At 40.5% G+C, this 27,617-nt stretch overlaps 2 protein-coding genes across 9 annotated transcripts in view; both read left to right on the plus strand.

Moving 5' to 3' along the window:
* Positions 1–24,088, plus strand: part of rnf213b (ring finger protein 213b) — a 66,350-nt gene extending 42,262 nt beyond the window's left edge. For 3 of the 7 annotated variants that reach the window (XM_020495561.2, XM_020495562.2, XM_020495564.2), the window contains exons 42-63: positions 7,382–7,493; positions 7,763–7,973; positions 8,238–8,443; positions 8,723–8,845; positions 14,167–14,277; positions 14,490–14,720; positions 14,885–14,969; positions 15,070–15,104; positions 15,194–15,294; positions 15,390–15,540; positions 15,734–15,899; positions 16,047–16,177; positions 16,364–16,621; positions 16,833–16,965; positions 17,051–17,134; positions 17,509–17,689; positions 19,533–19,734; positions 20,302–20,379; positions 20,717–20,914; positions 21,158–21,247; positions 22,373–22,554; positions 23,506–24,088. In XM_020495561.2, coding sequence (XP_020351150.1) covers positions 7,382–7,493; positions 7,763–7,973; positions 8,238–8,443; positions 8,723–8,845; positions 14,167–14,277; positions 14,490–14,720; positions 14,885–14,969; positions 15,070–15,104; positions 15,194–15,294; positions 15,390–15,540; positions 15,734–15,899; positions 16,047–16,177; positions 16,364–16,621; positions 16,833–16,965; positions 17,051–17,134; positions 17,509–17,689; positions 19,533–19,734; positions 20,302–20,379; positions 20,717–20,914; positions 21,158–21,247; positions 22,373–22,554; positions 23,506–23,644 — 3,208 coding nt within the window. In that variant the 3' untranslated portion in view covers positions 23,645–24,088. The other 4 variants (XM_020495563.2, XR_004211585.1, XR_004211584.1 and 1 more) reach the window with 4 other exon arrangements.
* A 355-nt stretch (positions 24,089–24,443) lies between these two features.
* Positions 24,444–27,617, plus strand: part of cep131 (centrosomal protein 131) — a 42,938-nt gene continuing 39,764 nt past the window's right edge. For both annotated transcript variants that reach the window (XM_020495558.2, XM_020495559.2), the window contains exons 1-3: positions 24,444–24,974; positions 25,530–25,726; positions 25,976–26,070. In XM_020495558.2, the coding sequence (XP_020351147.1) occupies positions 25,541–25,726; positions 25,976–26,070 (281 nt within the window). In that variant the 5' untranslated portion in view covers positions 24,444–24,974; positions 25,530–25,540. The remainder of the gene's footprint in view (positions 24,975–25,529; positions 25,727–25,975; positions 26,071–27,617) is intronic.

Consider the following 27,617-nt stretch of genomic DNA (forward strand, 5'->3'; position numbering starts at 1 on the left):
GAAAACATTACAGAGGCATAAATATCATCCCTCCCAACCCCAAAATGCTAGCCTCACCTGTTAATGTAATGGTGAGAGGTTATTATGTCATGGAGGTATGATTTTTGTGTGTATGTAACTTTCTCACTCATTTATTATTCACGATTCATTCAGCACTATCCGTAATCATGGAAGCATCCACATTAATGTAGAAGTGTTTAGAAACATATTATATTCTTATTTACAATACAAGTGACTCCAAAATGACACAATACATTATTTACCATTCATTTGTATTGGGCACAAAATAATCTGAAACACAACCAAAACAAACAGCAAATTCATTCAACAAGTTTGTAGTCACAAGCTTGATGTAGTCATTACTTGATTTGAATATGGGACCAAATACTTAACTTTTTACTACTTGAATACACATGTTGTAATTTCTAAACGGTTCACCCGATATGGACGAACATACCTTCAAATTAAGTAAAGCTTACAGTCTGTAATTTAACCTCATATTCATTGTATCATTTCAAATCCAAAGTGCTGGAGTACAGAGCCAACACAACAAAAAATGTGTCACAGTCCCAATACCTTTGGAGCTCACTGTAGGTACAACAGATGAAAGGGGAAGATGCAAGCAGTCTATTGTAATACCTTGATGTTCCTAAACAGACTTCCTACAGTCACTGACATCTTTCTTTGAATGGGCATCGCACATAAGCCTAATGAGTCCAAACTTTTCATAGAAGATGCATGTAAAGAATTATTATTATTATTATTATTTATTTTTTATGTATAGAAAAATTGGAATGTCTGACTGTTTTGCTGCTCATGATATTTTAATAAAACATTGGTTATAGGCTACTGTGTGCCTACGCTGGCAAAATAGATGTCATAACCAATTGCGTTACCACTAATACCAGCTTTTGGCGAGTCTTAAATATCACCAGTAGCGCTGCTTGAAGTTGGCGCCCATTTTTTAAGGACACATCTCAAATATTTACACCCCTCCCACCTCAGCGCAAGCGAGCTGTTATAAGACAGGTAAATTACCAACCCTGGAACCAGTCAAAAGTTTGAACACACCTACTCATTCCAGGTTTTTTATTTATTTTTACTATTTTCCACATTGTAGAATAATAGTGAAGACATCCAAACTAGGAAATAACACATATGGAATCATGTAGTAACCAAAAAAGTGTTAAACAAATCAACATATATTTTATATTTGAGGTTCTTCAAAACCTTGATGACAGCTTTGCACACTCTTGGCATTCTCTCAACCAGCTTCATGAGGTAGTTACCTGGAATGCATTTCAATTAACAGGTGTGCCTTGTTAAAGGTTAATTTGTGGAATGTCTTTCCTTAATGCGTTCGAGCCAATCAGTTGTGTTATAACAAGGTCGGGGGGTATACAGAATATAGACCTATTTGGTAAAATACCATATGGCAAGAACAGATCAAATTAGAAAAGAGAAACGACAGTCCATCATTACTTTAAGACATGAAGGTCAGTCAATCCGAGAATGCCAAGAGTGGGCAAAGCTGTCATCAAAGCAAAGGGTGGCTACTTTGAAGAACCTCAGATCTCAAATATATTTGGATATTTTTAACAGTTTTTTGGTCACTACATGATCCCATATGTATTATTTTATAGTTTTGATCACTTCACTATTATTCTACAATGTTGAAAATAGTAATATGCCATACATATAAGCCATACATATAAGCCAAATGTGCTAAGCCAACAGGACTACATAGAAGAACGAACGGGTGAATGCACAGAAACAGGTGAGCTCATCTTACACATTTGGTTGTAGAATACAAAATGTAAAATGTCAATGAATACAAAATGTCAGATGTAAATCAAGCCAGTTTTGAATAAGGGCATAATGATATTCATGTTTGCTCCTAGATTTTAATGGACAAGGAGCTTCTGACAATGGGGAATCAAATGAAGGTTCTTGTGGTTCTTCTGTGGATGTTGAGTATGGACTTTATCCACTTTGTATGATGATGATTGTGTTACTATTTTACATATACATTTCATTTAGCTGATCTTGATTCCCTCCCCCCGGCGGTGGCAGCATGACACAACAGTGAGGCTTTAAGCACTTAAATAGAATGCACAATCTCATATTTTGAGGCCACAGGGCTTTACAGGAATTGCTTGTGCTTGGTTTTCAACCTCTCTGTCTATTCCCTGCAGCCATTTATACCACTCCAGCCACCACATCAACAACCCCTGGGGAGTTTACATTACCTCCAATAACTGATTTGAATCCACTTCCTCTCTGACTGACTGAATTGTAACTGACTGAAACCATCTCTCATCTTAATGAGATGTTATATATGTAGCCTGGAAAATGCGTTATCGCTAAGAGCCGTTTTAGGTGGGTTTAAATGTCCTAACCTGCGCTGCCTGAAATTGGCACTTTGGCAGATGTTTTTAAGAACACACCTCAGACATTGCCATACCTCCCACCTTAGTGCAAACAAGCTGATGGTATACAGGTAAAAATAAAAACGTCCTAAAATAGCTCACACACTTCAATTCAATTTATATTGCGTTAATATCACTGGATAAGTAGTTATTTTGGAACAGAACTGTTTTCATCCATTTTATAGTTTTATTCTTGCATTCCATGCATGGCTTACTTCACAGGACTTTCCGTAAAGCTTGTATACACATTTTTAGATAGACACACATCCTCTTGAGGTAAGAAAACTATTTAGATTAGACCTACAACCTACAACTTTCCCTTTAATCACTCAGCTCAGCGCGGAGTGGGGGTGGCATATAAAATTATTGAATTGTTATTAGATAGTGGTTTCATCTGTCCTAGTCTACAATGGTACCATTCACTACAAGCAAAGCACCAGCCATTGCAACTGCTTAACATGAGTTTCTGACTGTATTTTCTGTATTTTCATCTAAAGTCAGCTTGGCTGAAATCCAGGTGCAGATATCACACTATAGGTTTCCAATCAAAATTCTTCTTCTAATTCCTATGGCAAATGTGAAGTATTTATTTTCAATATTCTCTATTTTATGTCAGTGTGTGGCATAACTCCTGTCAACAACAAAATAGTGGGAGGTCAAGATGCCCCTGCAGGAAGTTGGCCCTGGCAGGCAAGCCTCCAAGAATCTGGCAGCCACGTTTGTGGTGGGTCCCTCGTCAACAAGGAGTGGGTGATGTCTGCAGCCCACTGCTTCTCCAGGTGAGTTAGCGTGAGATACAGGGAACATAAAGGTTCTAGCACAAAGGAATATGTAAAAAATATATATATAAAAAAAATTGTAATGCAGCTGAAATAAGTTGTTCAAAATGTAATTGTCCATTAATTCTGTGTTAATCTTCTATTTTGTCACTTTGATGTGTCTTTTTTTTTTCAACAAAGCGCAAGCCCAAACGGTTGGAGCATTATCCTTGGTCGACGGAACCAGCAGGGCAGTAACCCCAACGAAGTGTCCACAACTGTGGATGAGATCATTTTACATCCAGCTTACAATGGAAGCACACATGACAACGACATCGCTCTGCTCAGACTCTCCTCACCAGTTAACTTCACTGATTACATCTTTCCCATCTGTCTGGCAGCAAGTGACAGTGTTTTCCACCAGGGCACTGAGAGCTGGGTGACTGGCTGGGGCAATGCCAATGAAGGAGGTGAGGACACGTTAATTATCCATTGTAGGAGATGTTGATGAGATGATGTCTTATGTGAAACAGTATCCCCAGTGGCCATAAGTGCACATTGATTTTTATTGTTATTATTACAATTGAAATTGACAATTTAAAGATCTCCCATTACTAGTCTTTTGTTTCCTTCAGATCCCCTACCCCCACCCCAGACTCTGCAAGAAGTGGAGGTTCCAGTTGTGAGGAACACAGAGTGTGACTGCCTGAATGGGGTCGGCTCAATCACAGACAACATGCTCTGTGCTGGTGTTCTGGAAGGGGGCAAGGACTCATGTCAGGTAAAGTCCATGCTAACCTATCTTCTTGTTCTCCTTGGCCTAGTTTTTCTAAAGTTTTCTGATTGAATTTCGGGAATCAGATAGTATTAAATGCATGGAAATAGTATTCATAGGGCCTCCTGAGTGGCGCAGTGGTCTACGGCACTGCATCCCAATGTTACAGCAACACTACAGCCAGGGTTTCGACTCTTAGCCGTGACCGGGAGTCCCATAGGGCGCCTCACAGTTGGCCCAGCGTCGTCTGGGTTAGGGGAGGATTTGGCCAGAGGGGCTTTACTTGTCTCATAGCGTTTTAGCAACTCCTTGTGGCGGGCCGGGCACCTGCAGGCTGACTTCGCTCGGCAGTTGAACGGTGTTTCCTCTGACACATTGGTGCAGCTGGCTTCCGGGTTAAGCGAGCGGGTGTTAAGAAGTGCAGCTTAGCGGGTCATGTTTCAGAGGACGCATGACTCGTCCTTCGCCTCTCCCGAGCCCGTTGGGGAGTTGCAGCAATGAGACAAGATCATAATCACGAAATTAGGGAGAAAAAGGGGGTTAAAATAGAAAAAGAAATATAATTAATAGAACGGGCACTTCTTAACACCCGCCCATCCTATTTATTCTGTTTCTATGCATGAAATCTGATCAGATAACTTTTGTAGAACTGGGCCCTGTTCCAATCCATTTCCTAGAGCCTGCCTTCTTTTAATTACTTTGAGAGACTTACCTTGCTCTATCTTCTCAGGGTGACTCAGGAGATCCAATGGTGGTTGAACAGAACTCCGTCTGGGTCTAGTCTGGTGTTGTTAGTTGGGGTTATGGCTGCGCTCGGCCTAATCTCCCTGGGGTCTACACCAGAGTGTCCAGTTACCAGTCCTGGATCAACTCCCAGATCAGCACCGACCAACCAGGCTTTGTGGAGTTTAAATCCAGTGGGGAAGATGCTGACAGCAGTTACATCTGTCCTACTGTCGATCCCACTGACACAGATTCAATTTTTGATAATGGGCAGAGTTTGTTCGGCTCCCTTTATATGCTGAGCGCCTTGTTCATTATGGTGTTTCTTACCATTTAAATAATTGATTCCTACAATCAAGGGCGGGGTTTTATTGGCAGCCTGAGTCCATGTACTATTCGTTCGGGAGATTTTTCTTTCATAGTAAAGGCTGATGTGCCCTGGGAAAACAAGAGTGGGGAAGGAGGTAGCCTAATGCCTAAAGTTCTATCCAGTGTATGTGCAATTACATCTTTGAGTTACCCCAGATCTGCTCCCCTTTCCCCTGGGCACATCTTCCTGAGTGAGTGTTGTTTTCAATGGGCCTTACTATTGTATTGATTTATTTGTGAAGATGGATAACTTGAAATATATATTTACCTATTCATTTAAGGGGCAATAAGAGGTTCAAACAAACACACACCCTGCTTTGGTTAACAGCTGAGGGATAGGGCTGGAGAAATATAACTCAAATTCATAGACAGAGCTTTAGGTGCAAGGAGTGACTGATGGCTTTAACAATGTTTTGTAAGGTTTACAATGTTGCTTTACAATGATTTTGTTTACAGACAATAGAGTAAAACATGCTTATATTTTCGGTTTTGATGAAGTAAGACAGTTGCACTAAGGTCATGAGGAATTTTAAGTTGTATTGTTCTAGAATGAATGGCTATATATCTTTAAAGACGCACTCCAGTCTCCTTTTCATTTTTCATTACTTAACAAAAGTCACATCTCAGTAGGTGGTCCAGGTATCCTCATGACATTGCAAAAGGGGGAGTCAGATGACATCCAGTAAACCCATCAGACCAACTTATTTAATGGCCAACTCTCGAAGTTTGCAGTTGTGTCTAAAAAAAAATCTGAAAAATTGCTGGAGAGTGTCTTATCAATTAAGTCTAAAAATGTTTGTACCATTCCCAGATTGCCCATTTAATATTTAACAAATTACATATCCTTTTGCTTTGAAAGCTGTATAACAATGCAAAATCAAAGATCTTTATGGCCTAGTGGTTAGTGGCGCAGCCCACAGAGCACACGTTGTGTCGGCGTGGGTACTGCCTACATGACACACTGTTGTCTCTTGTCTTTCCTGTCTCCTCTTTCTATCTTCCCTATCAATAAAGCATGGGTAACACTATATTTTAATCAGGTTCACATTTTAACCAACCCTGAAGAAGGCACTGCGTTACCGAAATGTTGGTTATGAGATTTACCCATTAAATTGTTAGGCGCATACATAGTGCGACTTTCTTTATTTGTTATTATACAAAGCACACATTTTAACCACTACTAAGTAGTTTCTAAGTTTGTATGTACTGTACCAGTCAACTTTGGACACACCTACTCATTCCAGGTTTTTTCCCAACTATTTTCTACATTGTAGAATAATAGTGAAGACATCAAAACTATGAAATAACATATGAAATCATGTAGTAACCAAACAAGTGTTAAACAAGTCAAAAAATATTTTATATTTAAGATTCTTCCCATAATGCTTGTTGACTGAACATTCCAAATTACCATGGGAATTATGCATCACAGTAGTAATGAGAACAGGACATTTCCTGAAGTAAATGTGTGTGCTTGCTAGTTTTGCGTATTTATGGTTGTGAAATAGTAGTAGCAGTGGTAATGGTAGTAGTAGTATTGGCAATAATAGGGTTTTCATAGGCTATGGATTAGTTATAGTGACATACTGTATTTTGAGGTGCTTTGTAGGTGTGTATTATAGTGGGATAGTATAGTAGGCTACAGTGAGTGCTATAGCATCATAAGCGATAGAATGTGTTTTTTAGCTCTCAAATATTTTAGTTTGAACATTCTGAAAGGGCTGTGGCAGTGTTAGTTTGGAATGTTAGAGCCTGCACTCCACCATTGAAATGAATGGGGACACAAAAAGCTTTATAGTTTTTGAAATATGAATGGTAGCAAAAAGCTGTGTTGAAGCAACCTAAGTTGAGTCAGTCTGCACATTTCAATCTTGTAAAAAAGTGGAAACGCTTCAAGAGCAGTGGCGAATCAAAATGTTGCCTTTGAAGTCTCTGGAACTTTTATCCATATTTAAACAGTTATATTTCAAAAAGGACAAACAGCATCAACATTCTTTTGACGAGCAATCTAAGTTGAGTTGGTTTGGTGTTTGTAACGGTTCAAAAGCAGTGGCGAATCCAACCACTTCCCATTCAAGCATATATTAAAACCGTTACAGTTCAAAAAGTTCAAATGGTATCACAAAGCTTTAAACAAGCAGCAGTTGGTAGCTTTTATGGTTTTGGTACTAATGTTGGCAATGGAAGGCAACTTATGAGAAGTATTAATCATTTCTAAAGTCGGCTTGGCTTTCAGCAAGCATACCTAATAAATACTTTGAGAAAACATAATAAAACCAGAACGTCTTTAGGTAAGGAGCCATTTCCTCACATTGTATTTGTCTCAGTTTTGTGCAGGTGAAAGGTCACATCCAGAACTACTTACAGAGCCTAGAGAAGAACATCTTGGAGAGGGAGGATCACACGGAGCTCTACCTGCTCTTTGTCAACTGCTTCCAGGTTACACAGACCTCTACAATATTACTTTACACATGAATGACATTCACATTTATATTGTAGTCATTTAGGAGATGGTCTTATCCAGAGCGACTTACAGTTAGTGCATTCATCTTAAATGCCCAGTGCAGTCAAAAATCATTTTTTCCTGTGATTTGTGTCACATTCTACAACAGCTGATTAAACTAACACTGTAAAGTGTGAGGGTTAGTTCAAGAAAAGAAAAGAGTTTGATTGATCGATTGACTGATTGACTGTTTCTTGTATGTCAGGATTCCCTGCAGTGTTCTGGAAGTTTAGTGATGGAGGAGGGGAGAGAGCAGCAGAGGAAACTGCAGGAGGACACACTGTTCCTGGGTAGGCTAGCCAGGAAGCAGATCCCTGGAAGACTGGAGGACCCAGCTGAGTTCCTGCTGAGCATGGCTCGTCTGAGGCTCTGCCTGGGCACCGCTGCCCACCTGCTACAGAAGGCTGTGGCCCAGGGTGAGTAAATATAGCAGACTGGGGATTTATTGTCACTTAAATCGTAGATTGAGCCTTTTAATCACCATTAACATAGCCTAGACTGTAGTACCATTTATTCAAATGGAAGCATTGTGAATATTTTATGAGGTCACTTCATTGTATTTAGTCTCTTAAATGTTTTTTTTTTTAAGTATACATATTTTTTATATATTTTTGCATGTTTTTATGCTCCATCTGTTACATAGTTGAAATTCTGTTATTAAATATGAAGTACATTTCCAGATACTGCTGGTGGGGCAGGTGATGATGTGGAGGCTCAGTACCTGTCTCAGGTGAAGGCAGTGTGTGAGTACGGAGGTAACGACTGGTTCAGAGTGTTCCTACTGAGAGCGGTCAATAGACAGGCGGGGATAGACTGTGTCCTGGCCCTGATGCACAGATCCTCATCCTGGGGATGGGCCTTCCCTTCAGAGGTCCTCCGACTCCAGGTACAACCAGACTGGATATTATATTATTTCTAGTTACTTACAGTGGCATTCTTTGCTATTCCATCTAGTTGAGGAAGCCTATTATGATCTCCTCTAGCATTAACAATGGTGACAGACATCATCGAGCAAACAACATAACAATAATGAGGTACCTGCAAGATGCGAGGTTGATCATGATCATCCTATCAAATTAAATTAATAATAAATATTTGTTGGCCAATTGCTGTCCACACTTTATAGGCCCTTACACATCCTACTTTCACATGTTGTGTTTCTCAGAGGCTGATTCCAGCAGAGGTGGACCGGTTCCTGTGCTGTGGTCCGTCGTACCAGGCCCTGAGGGACGGGGTGACTCAGGCCCTGCTAGACGCTCATACTGACCCCCTGCGGACAACGCTGCAGGTCAGCGTCCTTACCACACATCCCTGGAACATAGAGATGTAGTTTATCACAGTGTTCTAAAAAATAGTGTTCTAATGGTGTTACCCTCTTTACATTGTACGTCTTTTTGATAAAAGCGTCTGCTAAATGACAAAAATGTTCTTTGTAATGTCAAAGCTGCGACATTGGAGAAAGACACAAACAAGCTAAGGGGGACAGTCAATAAGATTGAAACCTAAGTTAATGAACTTAAAAAGGAGAACATCATTCTGAGAGAAGCCTTACTTGACATACAGACTAGATCCATTAGAGATAATCTTTTTAATTAATCTTTTTTTACTTTTTAATGATACGTTTACAAACATATATTTTGATAAATAGAATTGAAATTTGTGTCTCATTATGGTAAGTGGTGAAATAAGTTTAGCCAGTTATAATTGTTATGGCTTATATATAATAAGAAAAGATGATCAGTATTTACCTGGCTAAAAGAGAAGGAATATAATATCAAATCAAATCAAATTAATTTATATAGCCCTTCGTACATCAGCTGATATCTCAAAGTGCTGTACAGAAACCCTAAAACCCCAAACAGCAAGCAATGCAGGTGTAGAAGCACCTGCAATATCTATTGTTTACAGGAAACTCATTCAACAATTTTAGATGAAGTTTTGGGCAAAGAAATTCAAAAAGGGTGATGATATTAATTAAGAGTCATTTTGATCCAAATGTGCAAATTGTCCAAACAGATCATCAAGGTAGTTGGATTATTTTAAATATGTTATTGGACAATAAACAGACATGGCTCATTAACCTATACGGTCCAAATAATGAAGCTTCTTTGAAAATATATATAAGAATTTATCAACTCTACAAGCAACACTAGACTCTTATTATTTTGGTGAGGGATTTTAATACGGTTTTAAATACCTCTATGGACCATAAAGGAAATCACACTACAAACTATCACCCTCAGGCACTTAAGGAAATCATGAATGTCATGGATATATTGGAATTAGTGGATATATGGAGGCTTAAATACCCTGACCTAGTGAGATACACATGGCGGAGGCTTAATCAAGCTAGTCGTCTTGATTACTTTCTTATGTCATTCTCTTTAGCACCAAACGTTTTTAAAAGTGTTGATAGGGGACAGAATGTGGTCGGATCATCACATCATTGGCATATATATTACTCTTACAGAATTTCCACGTGGGCGAGGATATTGGAAATTTAATCAAAGCCTACTGGTTGATAACTTGTTTATAACTAGGACTATAACTAGGACAAAATAATTTATAACTGACTTTTTCCGACATAACATAGGTACAGCAGATCCCCTTATTGTATGGAACACTTTTAAATGTGCCTTTAGAGGCCATGCAATTCAGTACTCATCTGTAAAACAAAAGCAATTTAGATCAAAAGAGTCCATATTAACAAAGGAAATTGAAGGACTAACAGAACAGTTAGATAGCAACAAAAACGGTACCATAGAGGCACAGAATAAGTTAGAGGAAAAACAAAAAGAAAAGGAGGAACTTATTCAAGAAAGATCCAGTGTAATATATTTAAAAAATAAAGCGAACTGGATGGAATATGGGGAAAAAATACACCAAATTATTTTTCAATCTTCAACATAGAAATGCTACCAATTTTTGGTTACAAATGATGGAGTCACGCATGATTAGCCTAATTATATTTTGAATTAGGAAGTAAAGTACTTTAAGAATATATTTTCATTTCATCCCCACTAACCGGAGCTAATTGTATGGATTTTTTCCCTATTAATAATGTCAAATTACATCTGTACAGAAAGACTCATATGAAGGCCAAATTACAGAGGAGGAACTTCTTAATGCAATTGAAGCCTTTAAGGCTGGGAAAACTCCAGGGCTGGATGGCATACCAGTTGAAGTATACCAACCTTTTTTATATATACTCAGAGGACCATTATTAGCATGTTTTAACCACCTATATAAATGATAGATTATCAGACATGCAACAAGAAGATCTGATTTCATTATTATTGAAACAGGATCCAAGTGGTATATATAAAGATCCAGTCCATTTAAAACATTGGAGGTCTCTTACACTTCAGTGTTGTGATGCAAATATTCTAGCTAAATGCTTGGTGCATAGATTAAAAAGGTATTGTCAGATATTATTAATCTTAATCAGACAGTTTCTTTTACATGGACAATACATTAGAGATAATGTAAGACAAGTACTGGAAACAATATAATACTATGAAATATCGGGGATACCAGGCCTGGTTTTCATAGCTGATTTTGAAAAGGTTTTTGATAAAGTACGACTGGCGTTTATATATAGATGCCTAGAATATTTCAATTTTGGAGAATCTCTTATAAAATGGGTTAAAGTTATGTATAGTAACCCTATGTGTAAAATAGTAAATAATGGCTACATCTCAGAAAGTTTTAAACTATCAAGAGAAGTAAAACAAGGTTGTCCACTATTGTCATATCTATTTATTATTGCCATCGAAATGTTAGCTGTTAAAATTAGATTCAACAATAATATTAAGGGATTAGAAATCCGTGGCTTAAAAACAAAGGTGTCATTGTACGCTGATGATTCATGTTTTCTTTTAAAACCACAATTAGAATCCATCCACAGCCTCATAGAGGATCTAGATTCTTTTGATAACCTCTCTGGATTAAAACCAAATTATGATAAGAAATGCGTACTGCGTATTGCGTACTGGATCACACAAAAAAAAACTTTTACATTACTGTGTAGTTTACCAATAAAGTGGTCTGACGGGGATGTGGACATACTCAGTATACAAATCCCGAAAGAAAGAAATTATCTCACTCCAATACATGTTTATAGAAAGTTAGCAAAAATAGATAAGCTCTTGCTACCATGGAAAGGAAAATACCTGTCTATTTGTGGAAAAATCACTTTAGTCATATCACAGTTGACCTATTTGCTTATGGTTTTGCCTACACCAAGTGACCTGCTTTTTAAATTATATGAACAAAAGGGCATGATGAAAAGGGCCTATTTATATAACGAATATGAATTCGGAGGGCAGAAATTATGAAATATTAAAGCATTAGAACTCTCACTAAAGGCATCAGTCATTCAAAGTTATGTTTAAATCCTAAATGGTTCTGTAGTAAATTGGTAGGAATGTCTCACTCCATGTTCAAGAATAACCTTTATTCAGATTACAACTGCTCACTTTCGGTTGTTTGAAAACGAAATCATCTCCAAAATATCGTTTTTTTAAACAAGCCTTAGAAAGTTGGTTGCAATTTCAGTTTAATCCACCTGAAAAGACAGAACAAATAATACAACAAATATTGTGGTTAAACTCAAATACACTTATTGATAAAAAAAAACACAAAAAAATCTGATAAAATGTTTAAAAAATATATATATATATAATTTTTGTAAATGACATCATAAATATGACTCGTTGAGTTATGTCACACATGCAGCTAACACAGATATATGGAAATGTCTTCCCTACCCAAAATTACAACCAACTAATTTCAGCATGACCACAAAAATGAACGAGGCAAGTAGAAGGGGGAAAAAGTAAGGAACTTGTCTGTCGGCCCTGCATTAAAGACCATAAATGGTTAAAGAAAATTGTACATTAATTGTTTATGTTTCATTGAACAAGAATGGGAAACAGTGTTTAAACCCTTTATTTACAATGAAGATCTGTGAAGTTATTTAGATTTTTACAAAATATCTTAGAAAGACAGGGCTTATATATGTATGTATATGTATGTATATATGAGTATATGCATGAATGTTTATGTATGCATATGTATATGATTGGGTATGTACATTATGTATGTATGTTTATGGATATACAGTTGAAGTCAGAAGTTTACATACATTTAAACTCCGTTTTTTACAATTCCTGACATTTAATCCTAGTAAAAATTCTCTGTCTTAGGTCAGTTAGTATCACCACTTTATTTTCAGAATGTGAAATGTCAGGATAATAGTAGAGAGAATGATTTACTTCAGCTTTTATTTCTTTCATCGCATTCCCAGTGGGTCAGAAGTTACATACACTCAATTAGTATTTGGTAGCATTGCCTTTAAATTGTTTAACTTAGGTCAAACGTTTTGGGTAGCTTTCCACAAGCTTCCCACAATAGGTTGGGTGAATTTTGTCCCCCATTCCTCCTGACAGAGCTGGTGTAACTATGTCAGGTTTGTAGGCCTCCTTGCTCGCACACACTTTTTCAGTTCTCCCCACAAATTTTCTATAGGATTGAGGTCAGGGCTTTGTGAGGGCCACTCTAATACCTTGACTTTGTTGTCCTTAAGCCATTTTGCTACAATTTTGGAAGTATGCTTGGGGTCATTCTCCATTTGGAAGACCCATCTGCGACCAAGCTTTAACTGATGTCTTGAGATGTTGCTTCAATATATCCACATAATTTTGCCTCCTCATGATGCCATCTATTTTGTGAAGTGCACCAGTCCCTCCTGCTGCAAAGCAGCCCCACAACATGATGCTGCCACCCCCATGCTTCACGGTTGGGATGGTATTCTTTGGCTTGCAAGCCTCCCCCTTTTTCCTCCAAACATAACGATGAACATTATGGCCAAACAGTTCTATTTTTGTTTCATCAGACCAGAGGACACCAAAAAGTACGATCTTTGTCCCCATGTGCAGTTGCAAACCGTAGTCTGGCATTTTTTCTCGTGGTTTTGGAGCAGTGGCTTCTTTCCTTGCTGAGCGGCCTTTTCTCTGAGGTCTTGGCTGAATTCTTTTGATTTTCCCATGATGTCAAGCAAAGAGGCACTGAGTTTGAAGGTTAGTCCTTGAAATACATCCACAGGTTCTCCTCCAATTGACTCAAATTATGTCAATTAGCCTATCAGAATGTCAATTAACCTATCAGAAGCCATTACATTTTCTGTCATTTTCCAAGCTGTTTAATGGCACAGTGAAATTTGTGTATGTAAACCTCTGACCCACTGGAATTGTGATACAGTGAATTATTACAAGTTAAATAATCTGTCTGTAAACAATTTTTGGAAAAATGACTTGTGTCATGCACAAAGTAGATGTCCTAACCGACTTGCCAAAACTATAGTTTGTTAAAAACAAATATGTGGAGTAGTTGAAAAACAAGTTTTAATGACTCCAACCTAAGTGTATGTAAACTTCTGACTTCAACTGTATATATTTACCCCCCAAAATATATGGGGGATTGGAAATGATGCAGACAATTACATTGATGGAAGCAACAATCTTTCCGCAATATTAAAGCTGATCGACCTCTGGTGCATTCAAGCATTCAAGATAATCACTGACTGACTGTGTTCTGTTTCTTTTATAGAATCTGAGCTGCTCCAGAGCTTCAGCCCAAGTTCTCCTAGTCCTGGCTTTGTTCAGACAGGTCACCTGTCGCTTCGCATCACCTGATTTCAAAATTCACCCTACTCCACAGGTGACCATTCTCAATTTATAGTAAACTCTAGGCAGTTTCCTGGACACAGATTATGCCTAGTCCTGGACTAGAAAGCATTCTAAATGGAGATTCTCCATCGAGCGTTCTTATTAGTCCAGGACTAAGGTAAATCTGTGCCTGGGAAACTGTCCCTTATTGTTATAAACTCATGTGGTATGAAATTGATTTTTTCCCCTGCCTTCTCCTTACAGGAGACAAGGAAACTGGATGACTTCCTGAAACACAGCCTACCAGGTGAATTCAGAGAGCTCTGCACAGCGCTGTTATCAAATCAGATAGGTGGACTCCAGATCTCCCAGATTGTCCCACCTCAACGGCGCCTCCTTTTGGAGCTCCTGGTCCATGCATACGCTGTGCTCCTCAGTGGGACTACACTGCTGGCTCCACTCCACCAGATAGCCTCCCAGCCTCAAAATATGACGGTGAGGCACTCTTTTCTCTGATACACTGAATCCCAAATTAACCCCCAGCCCCTGCCCCCTTGGCACTTGTGACTAAGGGGTAAAGGATATCTCTACAAGTGGGGTAGGGGCTGGGGTTGATACTGTAATAAGATCATTGAGGCGATTAACCAGTTGTCCCACAGGGCTCCTATTTGCCCACCATGCCAGATGATCACACTAGTGAGGCACGCCAGTGGATGACTAAAGAGAACAAAATCAAGATGTACTGTAAGTATTTGCTGGCAAATGTATTCTCGTATTGCATTTGACATCATCATCACTTGATGATATGCAGTAGTACTTAATCGTTTTACTATTTTGATTGCAGTTTGTGCCAACGGTCATGCGTGTTTTGTTGGAGAGGTGAGAGATATTTTCTTGTTTATTTTGTAGGTATCTCATTTAGCAGTTTCTTCCTATAAATTTGACTCTGTTCTTCTTCTTTATCTTAGTGCGGGAAACCAGTGGCAACATCCAAATGCCTTGACTGCGGTGTTCCAGTTGGTGGTGTTGGTCATAACCCAGTTGATGGATTTACTGCTGCTCAACAAAGGTCCTTTGCTTAACCGTATCTCCCAATATACAACTGAGGAATCTAGTTTATGAGTTAATGCCACATTGACCTTTGACCTCTGTGTGTGAATTTAGTGTGGGGGATCAGACCAGGACTGGTCATATTTTGGGAGAGGCTTATCGTAGGGCTGAGGCCCCAGAGAGACAGATGTCACCAGCCCAGTCCAGTATCCTTCGGCTGCTCAACCACCTGGCCATGCTGCAAGGGACCATCAAAAACTACCAGGTAAGGCCCGACCAATATCTCAAGCTAACATCAAGTAGTTGGAATAGGCATCACAAGAAACCTGTGCTCGGAAGTACATTGATCACTTCTGGACAATATCTCAAGGAATTATCAACTGTTGAAATGGGCATAAAGCCATTATGTCGGTTAAGTTAACTGCGTGATAAAAAATAATGTTTCTTTGTCTGTGCAGGCAGTCAGTCAGATGGTCCATCCTGGTGTCCAAGATGTCCTGGGGTTCATGTGGAGCCACCTTGAGAAGGACATGGAGGTGCTGGGTCGGACACTTGATCAGAACATGGACAACACGGCTGTTATAATTCATCTGGTTCTCCAAGCCTGTCTGGAGTTCACTGCAGGTGATTACACTTTTCTTCCATGTTGTTTTAATAAATAGTTCCTACAAATAGTTTTACAAATATTATATAAAAAATATAAATAAAATGTTCCCCACAATTCATACAAAGAAATGTCTAAAATATTGTCATGTAATGGTTGCACCTCAGAGTATTTGAGTGAGTATGTGACTTCAGCTGAACCAGGTTATCGCCACACAAGACCTGACCTGTCCTCTCGACATGGACGGGAACAGTGGGAGAAACTGGTCTGTGATGCAGTTATCAACCCAATAATCCAGGTATGGTCCAACTGGGATTAGTTTAGGCTTCTGGTAACACCTTATTTGAAGGTTTGCAGGGTACGTACATAAGGACTTCATAACACAGTCATACAGTATTCCTGGTGAAGGACTATACTGATTTGGGACACTAAACTACGTCCAATCTTTTTATTGTACCTATTAACCCACCCATTTGATCTCCAGCATCTAAGGAGGAAACTGGCTGAAGCTCAAGTCAGTATCAGTGCAGATGACAGGCTGGGTGGAAGCCCACTGATGAGACTGCTCTATGCGGACCCCCGACCCATGCTGCCCCTGCTGCCCTCCCTCTCAGACTGCCCCACACACCACTCCTCCTTCTGGAGCCTGTCTGAAACCCTCACCGTGGAGCACTTCTCTCAGAGAGTAGACCAGGAGCAGGGAAGCAACACCGTTCCCCTCCTCAAACTCTTCCTAAAGAAGGTAACTGGAAATGAAACTGATCAAGAATGGGATTCAAAAGACGAAATCACCATTCCATTATATTGACCTTCATCATGTGACATTATGTTGTCCACATTATTACCTGTTTATAGAGAATGGAGTATGTTGAGAGTTTGGGAGAGTTTCCATACTTGTCAGTATGCTTAAAGACATGTTTGTCTGTGTATGTATTTGTGTTTGTCCACTGTAGGTGCTGTGTGTGAGACAGCTCCACCATCTACCAGAGCTGGCTGCCTTACAGGCTGACTTGTCCAGAATGTTTCCCCTGACAGCTGAGATGACCAGTCAGAGCATTGCCCAGGTGTTGCAGCACATACCAACAGGTATGTGGGAGTTTTTATTCAGGTTGATCAATCAATCAATCAATCAACCACTCAATCAATGAGTCGCCAAACTATACCACTGTAGGGTACCAGAAGAAAGTGCTGCTTGGGAGAATGAAGGTCTTCATGAATGTGTGGAACTGCCTTAGGATGGACGTGGCCAACAATGGTATGTACAGAAAGCATATTTATTCCCCACTATATACTAACCACTGTTTTGTGTCAGTGTATGGGGTATCTATGTGTATGGGGAATCTTGTCGGATAAAATAGTCCTGTCTGTATCTTTTACCTTTATTTAACAAGGCAAGTCAGTTAAGAACAAATTCTTATTTTCAATGACGGCCTAGGAACAGTGGGTTAACTGCCTTGTTCGGAGCCAGAATAACAGATTTTTTTTTTTTACCATGTCAACTCAAGGATTCGAAATTGAAACCTTTCAGTTACTAGTCCAACGCTTTAACCACTAGACTACCTGCCGCCCCATCTAACTCTGTGTCTTGATGTGTGTGTACTGTGTGTTTATCGCATGTGTTTTGAGCAGCAGATTTAGGTGTGACACCACAGGTTTGTGAGAAGGAGCTGACCATGGAGAGCTCTGGGGAGTTCCTGTCACCCTGTCGTCACGGTCCAGGGTCCTGCCTCCAGATTCTGGTCAAATTCCTGTTAGAGACTCACAACAGCTTGGTCAGAGAGGTTAGGAGACTCAGTCACCATGACAACAGGTTAGTCACACCTACCAAACTTCTACCTTTGATCATTTGATTGGCTAATATATGGACCTTGCAATTTTGATAGGCTTTGAAGACTCTGTATTCAAAAATCATCTCAGACTGAGTAGGAGCTGATCTAGGATGAGTTTCTCCATTTAAATCATTATGATTAACCTGTTGCGACGAGCAATCCCGTATCCGGGATCCTATTTATAGCCTCAAGCTCATTACCATAACGCAACGTTAACTATTCATGAAAATCGCAAATGAAATGAAATAAATATATTAGCTCTCAAGCTTAGCCTTTTGTTAACAACACTGTCATTTCAGATTTTCAAAATATGCTTTTGAACCATAGCTAAACAAGCATTTGTGTAAGAGTATTGATAGCTAGCATAGCATTAAGCCTAGCATTCAGCATGCAACATTTTCACAAAAACAAGAAAAGCATTCAAATCAAATCATTTACCTTTGAAGAACTTCAGATGTTTTCAATGAGGAGCCTCTCAGTTAGATAGCAAATGTTCAGTTTTTCCCAAAATATTATTTGTGTAGGAGAAATCGCTCCGTTTTGTTCATCACGTTTGGCTACGGAAAAAACCTGTATCCAGGAGTGTAATTATCGCCGCAAGCTCATTAGCATAACGCAACGTTAACTATTCATGAAAATTGCAAATGAAATTAAATAAATATATTAGCTCTCAAGCTTAGCCTTTTGTTAAAACTACCAGGCACTCATAGTATGCATTTACCGTAGGCTAGTCATTCGTGCGTAACACAACACTGTCATCTCAGATTTTCAAAATATGCTTTTGAACCATAGCTAAACAAGCATTTGTGTAAGAGTATTGATAGCTAGCATAGCATTAAGCCTAGCATTCAGCATGCAACATTTTCACAAAAACAAGAAAAGCATTCAAATAAAATCATTTACCTTTGAAGAACTTCAGGTGTTTTCAATGAGGAGACTCTCAGTTAGATAGCAAATGTTCAGTTTTTCCAAAAATATTATTTGTGTAGGACAAATCGCTCCGTTTTGTTCATCACGTTTGGGTAAGAAAACCCCCGAAAATTAAGTCATTACAATGCAAACTTTTTCAAAATTAACTCCATAATATAGACAGAAACATGGCAAACGTTGTTTAGAATCCTCAAGGTGTTTTTCACATATCTATCGATGATAAATCATTCGTGGCAGTTGACTTTCTCCTGGAACGTGCATGGAGCTGGAGATTACGCAATAATTTCGACGGAGGACACCGGACGGACACCTGGTAAATGTAGTCTCTTATGGTCAATCTTCCAATGATATGCCTACAAATACGTCACAATGCTGCAGCTTGGGGAAACGACAGAAAGTGCAGGCTCATTCCTGGCACATTCACAGCCATATAAGGAGACATTGGAACACAGGGCATTCAAAATCTGGACCATTTCCTGTATGAAATTTAATCTTGGTTTCGCCTGTAGCATTAGTTCTGGGGCACTCACAGATAATATCTTTGCAGTTTTGGAAACGTCAGAGTTTTTTCTTTCCAAAGCTGTCAATTACATGCATAGTCGAGCGTCTTTTCGTGACAAAATATCTTGTTTAAAACGGGAACGTTTTTTATCCAAAAATTAAAAGAGCGCCCCCTATCTCGAAGAAGTTAACATCAGCACTCCTACTCTGAGTCACTCCTACTCATCAGCACTCCTACTCTGAGGCACTTTATGAATATTGGCACTGGTTCCCCATCCCATTCATTATGATTTAAAAGTCTAAACTGATCCTAGACCAGCACTCCTGCTCTGAAACTGATCCTAGACTGGGCCCTGAATCTTAACTGTGAGATGTTTTCTTACACCCCTGCAGTGCCTACAGTGTTCCTCTGGAGGGGGTGTCAGAGACACAGTTGACCCTGTGCCACCCTGAGAGGGAGCTTCTCCCCCTGGTGTTATCCCACTGTCATTACACCCTGAGGACACGCAGGGAGACAGACAGCAGCTACAACCTGATGGACATCCAGGCACAACTGGCCCGCCGCTTCCTAGCTGGGAAACCAAGCATCCAAGCCGTAAGAGACAAAACTTTGCGATATCATATTTATACAATTATTGTGCCATTGTTCTCATTTAGTATATATATATATATATATATATATATATATATATAACATTTTTCCATTGACATTTTAGTAATTTAGCAGACGCTCTTATCTAGTGCGACTTACAGTTACTTTGTGCATTCGTCTTAAAGTGATGCTCAAGAACTGTTGTATAATTTCAGCCGGTAGTTTTGAAAGGGGTGCTCACGAGCCAAAGCGGGTCCATGTTTTTTTGTGTACTACCACGTCATTCAATTGTGTACTACGTCATCTATTTCGTATGATATGTTACGTGCTGCAAACATATATATATTTTGCAACATATATTGCAATTCCTATGATATGTTACGAATCCAATTCGTACAATATGTTACCAACTTCTTGTGCTTAAGATCCAGGAATGAATCTTTAAGATAGCTAGGTAAGACAACCACATACTGTATAACTGTAAAGTCGTTGGAAAATAAATTCAATTTTTTTTTATTTTATAAAATACATTTACAGTAGCAGGTATACTAACCAGGCATGTATTTGCAGGACACCTCAAGATACTTGAACAGATATCAGCAAGACTTCTCAGTAGTCCTTGATGAAGTCAGGGCTAAGATACCTCAGGTAAACATACGTTTGCGCTCAGTTTAAGACTGTATCCTTTTTTTTAAAGCATTGAAGTCATGCCCAGCCCCCATGGATTCAATACCAACCAAGTATGTACGCACACAGGAGTTTTCCCCAGTGGAGTTTGAAAGGGCCATTTTGTTTCAAGGTCAAATTCCTAAACCCACCATACTCCACTCTGTTTCCATTCACTGGGCTGGGAGGTAGTTCGTCTCCCAGGCTATGCGTCACTGTGTCCAGCTCTCTGCTTACAGTTGTTCTGTCTGTCTGTCTCTTTGTTTGTCGTTCTGTCTGTCTCTCTGTCTGCCATTCCATCTGTTGTCCTGTCTGTCAGGAGTCACTGAAGGGCTCCGTTAGCTGTGCTATGAGGACAGGACTGCGTTCATACACTGACGTGTGTGACGCTGTGTTTGCGGTGGAGATTGGCCTGCGGTTCCTGGGGAAGACTAGCGGAGTGCCCCAAGCCCCACTCTTGTTCTACCTGACTGAGTCACTCAAGATGGGCCCACAGATCTCTAGCAGTGTAGCCAAGGTAGAGTAACTCTTAACTCCAGAAATGTCTCCACCTAATGCCCAGAGATGCAGTAATTCGTGTTTATTCCTTGTATCTATTTTTGTCCGGGTAGATTATGCATGTGCTCTCCACATGACTCTCATTCCTAAGGCACAAATATACTACTATATGTCAAATATATGTTATAGAGAGACCACTATTACAGAGGTCCCCCTAATTTGGCCCTTTTGACCGTACCCCTCTCACATATCTCTGTCCCAGGTCCTTGGAGAGAGCAGACTGGAACACAGCACATTCACCTGGCAGCTCCTTACCTCCTGGAAGTCTGAGCTGATGCTGAGCAGAGGACAGGTGAGTTAACATATAGCCCATACCTGTTTCTCCACAGGTGAGTTAACATATAGCCTATACCTGTTTCTCCACAGGTGAGTTAACATATAGCCTATACCTGTTTCTCCACAGGTGAGTTAACATATAGCCTATACCTGTTTCTCCACAGGTGAGTTAACATATAGCCTATACCTGTTTCTCCACAGGTGAGTTAACATATGCAGTACACATCAAATTGGCCAGCATCGATTTTTCAGTGTTACATTTCTAGTGTTGATTCAGGCGTGAGAGTGGAATTAACACGCAGTGGTATAAAATAACCCCCAGTGTTGGTGTTAACAACCAGAGTTATTGTTTTACACTGTGGAGAGTAAAACAGTCATGCAGTTAGTTACATATACCAGTTCTAATCATAACAATAAGTGAGTTGAAATTATCCCTACTGATCTTTTCATATCAATGAATCTGTGGATAGACCGAGTCCAAATCACTTTTAAAGACCAAACGAACAATACACATTCTGTCAGTGAAGTGAAACACCCCCTCTATGACCACATTTGGTAGTTTGTCAACCCTTTCACCCACCTGACCCTTGACCTCTGTTAACCACCTCTGGTTGACCTCAGGTACCACATGCAGGCGGTCAGCCTCCGTCTGAGCTGTAAATCCAGGCAACGAGTGACATTGGACATGGCAGGCGTTGAATCAAAAACAAATGTTGATTAAAAAAACAGAATTTCTGTTTATTATAATAATACATGGGATTTATATAGCGCTTTTCTAAGACTCACATATGCTTGTTTGAAACTCAGCTGGTACTCCTTGTAGATACTGTAGCTTAATTCATGTGCATTTCATTTATTATTCGTTTGCTTTTCTTATTTAACTCTGCATTATTGAGAAAGAGCTTCTAAGTTGGCATTTCACTGTCAGGTTTACACCTGTTGTATTCGGCATTTGTGACAAATACAATTTAATTTGATTCATAATTTGATTTAATGAAAAGCGAGTCTTGTTCTCCTCTTCTGATGATGTGAGTCAGAGATTTAATCTGATCTAGGATCTGTTTTTCTATTCCTAATTATATCACTTATATCACTGTGATTTATCTTGTGCTTGCTGCATATGGATGTCATGTGTTTGCAGGACCCGTTCCAGAGGCTGCCATCAGAGTTCCAGCAGAAGTTATCCGAGGAGGAGAGGAGAGAGCTGAGGGTCTTCTTCAGTGGGACAGACATTGACATACTCTCCCTGGAGCTGCATGAAATCCTCCTCCTGAAGACCAACACTCAGGCTTTTTCAGACCAGGCTTATCTACCACACTGGGAGTAAGAGCCCATTTTGCATTTTTTATGCATTATTATACAGAGCAGAGCTAGTGGGAAAGATGGTTAACACTGAGAGATGTGTGTGCTGTAGACTACCTAGGTCACAGTGGGGCTAAGGGCCGTTTTGGCTGCTTTCTGCTTTTGTCGTCAACACATTGGCAATCCAGCTCTCACCATTTTTTATGGTCATGAACAGTAACTGACAAAACAAACCTCTTATGTAATTAACAGTAACTGACTAAACAAACCTCTTATGGTCATTAACAGTAACTGACAAAACAAACAAAGACACTAACCATTTGTGGCTGAATGAAGGATTGGTATGGGGGCAAATGTCACACAAATTTGTAAAACACATTATTTACAAAGCATTTGGATTATTTGATTAGCACTGCTGTCATTAACATCATTACCCACCTTTGGACAGGACTTTGATGTCCTGTCCAAAGGTTACAAGAAGGTTACAAGAAAGAACGTGTTCCTCTAGTATTTTCAGTGATTACCGCCCTGTCCCTACCCCTGGCCACACTTTGATGTTTAGACTAGAGGAATCTGTCCTTTATATGGACACTTTCAATCCCAATAAAGCAGGAGCAAACACTGAGAGACACACAGAGAGAGATCCCCTTGGGACATGAGGCCCTTTTGACTCCTAGGGGCCAGAAGCGTCCGGGGTGTGATGCTTACCGGCGCCCATCTGTCAGTGGAAAGGGACTTAAGTGATATACACTCAGCCGGCACAGGTCACCCCTGCCCCCTTACTAAACCAGCAGCTGGGGCTAGGGACTGAATAGGAATGCAGCGTGTGGTGAGGACAATGGGGTTGCAATGCTAACTGTTGCCTCCTCTCTTCCCCTCCTTCCTGTGTGTGTGTGTGTGTGTGTGTGTGTGTGTGTGTGTGTGTGTGTGTGTGTGTGTGTGTGTGTGTGTGTGTGTGTGTGTGTCCCACAGCATCAGGTCTACTCTAGACAACCATCTGGATAAGAAGAGACTCCCACCCATGCCTGGGCTTGACTCCCTACCGGAGGACATCACTTTGGACAAAGGGGCAGATATGTGGAGAATGGCTGTAGAGTTTAGAAAGAGATAAGAAGAGGATGCTGGTTTTGATGGTTGTTTATTATATGTTTATTTTTACATTGTGGCTTAACAGAGTTTGATTATTCAGCAAATATAAAGTTTGAATCCAAACAAGGACCAATTATGTACCCTTTAGCAAGGCACTTTAACGTAATTAAGTCGCGCAGAATAAGAGTGTCTGCCAAATTACTAAAATGTCAAATGTAATTATGATTTTTTTTCCTGCCTAATGATTACATATTAGGCTATCTCTAGTTCCTTGGCTAACTTCATATAGGCAATTGTTCCCACAGTCTTGTGTGTGAATATTGTCCATTATCTCTAAAGACCCTGTACTAGTTTACACCCATTCAACCTTTGACCAACAGTAAAAAGGGGTTTCTAGTAGCCTGTATGTTTTTATGCGTTGTTGGACCACCAAAATAAAGATGTTCTATTACAGCGAGTAACATTATATTGTCTATTTTACTTGTTTTCATATGTTCTACTTGAAAATATATATATAAATTAAACAAATGTTCAAATTACCATAAACCGTGTTGAAACGTGCGTTGGTTAGTGCTCCCATGAATTAAAGTAAACTAATTTAAAGCTTATTTTTAGCTTTCTGATTTGTTAAAATGTTATATCGTGACAACTGGGGCTGGGTAGGACGCAGGTGGTGGGGGTCACACCCCCCTCTTGCTAAGTCAACCAAACAGTGCGTTTGGGGCACGCCCCGTTAGCCACTGCACTGCTAACCGACATCTCCACTCCACCTATCAGATCCTCTGGATTTCCAGGACGTTGTGTTTTTACCGCCAATCACAGTTCTCAGTAGGATGAGTTCTTGTGTTTTCTGGTTGCCACAGAGAAGATGTTGCGGGTATTATTGTCACTCACTCTTTGCTTTGATGGAGCAAGTTCACGGAATATTTCTACGGAGCTGTGGTAACGAAGGACTATCGTATCTGACCGTTTGTAGATAGCTAGCTAGCTACTATAGTGGATTTATTGAAGTTATTTCGCTTTTTCGCTTCGTAGCCAACATGTTGCTTTTCGCTTATTATGTGTAGAAAGATGAGAGCAAGCTAAGCTAGCTAGCCAGCCTAGTGCGCCACACACAGAAGGTTAGGCTGCCCATAAATACTCATTTTAGGCATCAACCACTTGTTCAAACTAGCTTCTAGCAGACCCACTTGACAGGTTCCAGGCTTATAGTTAACGTTAGCTCTTGGCTTTTAGGTAGCTACTGTTAACGTGTGTTGATTTAATAAATCAGTGCCACCAAGACATACTGTAGCTATTCTCACTGAAACGTCACCATTGGCTTTGGAGTAATTTGCGATAACACAAGCAAGGTAAGTTTGCATGGCCGACTTTACGCTTATTTGTGGTTTTAACATTTCAAATTTGATCTTTGATTCTCCTTATCACCCGTATCCAACCAACCTATATCTTACACACTGATTCCATCTAAACATTGTAGCCAACGATATGATAGCTATCTGAAATCATGTTACACTGTTCCACTAATGTTAAGCAGGACTACAAGCTAGATAGATCTTGAGGCAAAGTGTCACATTTTGTCAATCCCAGGTGAACGACATAACCATGATGGTCCATCTGCATTGTATCTGCCTAGGAAGAACTCTAAAACATTGAATATATTTAATTGGGAATGGAGTGAATGTGGTTGAGGTGTGAATTCAATTATAGTATTACTGTTATCTGAGTGCTACGGTTGTGACTATGTTGCCTAGGGCAACTAACAGCTGAAGAGGAAGTGGTTGACTACATCTGCTCCTCTTAACTTGATCAACCCGCACCAATCAGTTCTTTTACAATAGTTGTGTGTGTGTGTCCCTTTTTGAATGTCCATGTGTATCATGACTCTTCCTCTCTCCCTCTAACAGGCCTTGTCAGGATGCACACTACCCGTAGCCCATCGTCCATCCAGGCCGGAGGAACAGGGGATGCCCTGGACCTGTCTCTGTCAGGCTCCCAGCTCTCGGTGTCCCGCCGGCCCAGCTCTGCCTCTCCAGGGAAAGTCTTCTCCCGCTCTGTGTCTGTCTCTGTAGCCAGCGAAGGCAGGGGCAAACGCAACACACTGGTGAGTGAAACCTGCAAGCAGTATGCATGGATGCAAGTTAGCCCTGTTTGTGACAGTTAGGCTTTTACTGTGTTAATATGTTACAGCTGTGTTAGAGCTGAGATAGAATCCAAACTTCAAACCTTGTGTGGAACAAAGATACTCATGTTTGCCATATGAGTGTGTGCTGACATTACATTGTTTTAAGCAACAACAGATAACTAGGATGTCTTGTATTTAATTTACCTCTGTCGGCATTCTTGTCCGTAGGGTGATGCTGGGTTTGGCAGCTCCCGTTCTATCAAGAACCTGAGAAGGTCCAACAGTACTACACAGGTCAACCAGCAAGCCAACATCAGCCTAAGGTATCCTAGACCTTAAATATTTAGTATATGTATGGGTGATCCCTGCAGGAATTGAACCCACAACCTTAGCATTGCTAGCTAACGAACTGAGCCACACATCACAACTTTTTCCTACATTGTCTCTATACAACCAGCCCAGTTGACCCCATATTGACATTGTTTTCGTTTCGTTGACTCAGGTACTGTATATGTGCTGCAGCATGTATGACATTATTATTCAGTCGGAGATGCTTCAGGCTGGGCACTCAGTCTTCAGATTTGGATTTGTCCAACAAATAATCTTAGTGTAATTATTCTGGAAAGTGATTAACTTTTGATGTGAATTGGAGTATTTAAAAGGTTTCCTTTTAGCTGTTTAACCTAGTTTAAGTCTGAAATATACATGTCAGCCCATATCCTACCATATGTGTTTGTCTGGATGGAACATGTTAGCACACACAGTATGTTTTTGTGACGATATGTGGAATTTGATTTAGCAGTTGGAAGAGCAGTATGTGAGTTAAGTGCAGAGTGGAGGATGGTGGCTAGAGCGCCATCGGCTTGAATGGAGGGAGGGAGGCTGGTCGGCTGACTCTTTAAGTCTCTCTTAGTCTCTCCTCGCTGAGCAACAGCTGGCATCCCTAACCATTCTTTAAAGGACTGTACAATGGGCATTGTGTCATAGTGGCTGCCTGTATTATAATTGGAGACCCAGGACCTGGGGCTGTTGTAGGGGAGCAGAGTCCTAGCTAGAGCTGCTTTGTCAGGAGTTGGAGGGGGAGGGCCATGGGGTCGGGTTACCCCACAGTAAGGAACCAGAGAAAGGAGAAGTGTGTGCAGCACAGCATGCAGAGATTCTATAGTCAGGCAGCTGCCGCGAGTACGCCCCACCACCACCACCCACTGCCTTCTAGGATGCTGTTAGGGTACAGAGCTTAAATTAAGGACAATCTAATAGGCTGCTCCTCCTCTCCAGCCCCCGACTGACTCTCCCTAAGTCTTTCATAGCTGTCATTGGGTTGCCTCTCTCCAGATATCAGCAGCTTGTAAAGGGAAGCGTAGAGGAATGTGCAGCTTCTTGAATCGGTGTTCAGATTTAAAAAAATTGAGCCAGTTTGCCCCTTACGAACACACACGCAGACTCCCGTACACACACACACGCAGACTCCCGTACACACACACACGCAGACTCCCGTACGCACACTCCCATACGCACACACACACGCACACTCCCATACGCACACACACACACTCCCATACGCACACACACGCACACTCCCATATGTACGCACACTCCCATACGTACACACACGCACACTCCCATACGTGCACACACATACACGCACACTCCCATACGTGCACTCACACACAAGCACACTCCCATACGCGTACACGCACACTCCCATACGCGCACACACACGCACACTCTCATACGCACGCACACTCCCATACGCACGCACACTCCCATACGCGCACACACACGCACACTCCCATATGCGCACACACACGCACACTCCCATACGCGCACACACACGCACACTCCCATACGCGCACACACACGCACACTC

The sequence above is a fragment of the Oncorhynchus kisutch genome, linkage group LG11 (assembly GCF_002021735.2).
Source record: "Oncorhynchus kisutch isolate 150728-3 linkage group LG11, Okis_V2, whole genome shotgun sequence".
Taxonomy (NCBI): Eukaryota; Metazoa; Chordata; class Actinopteri; order Salmoniformes; family Salmonidae; genus Oncorhynchus; species Oncorhynchus kisutch.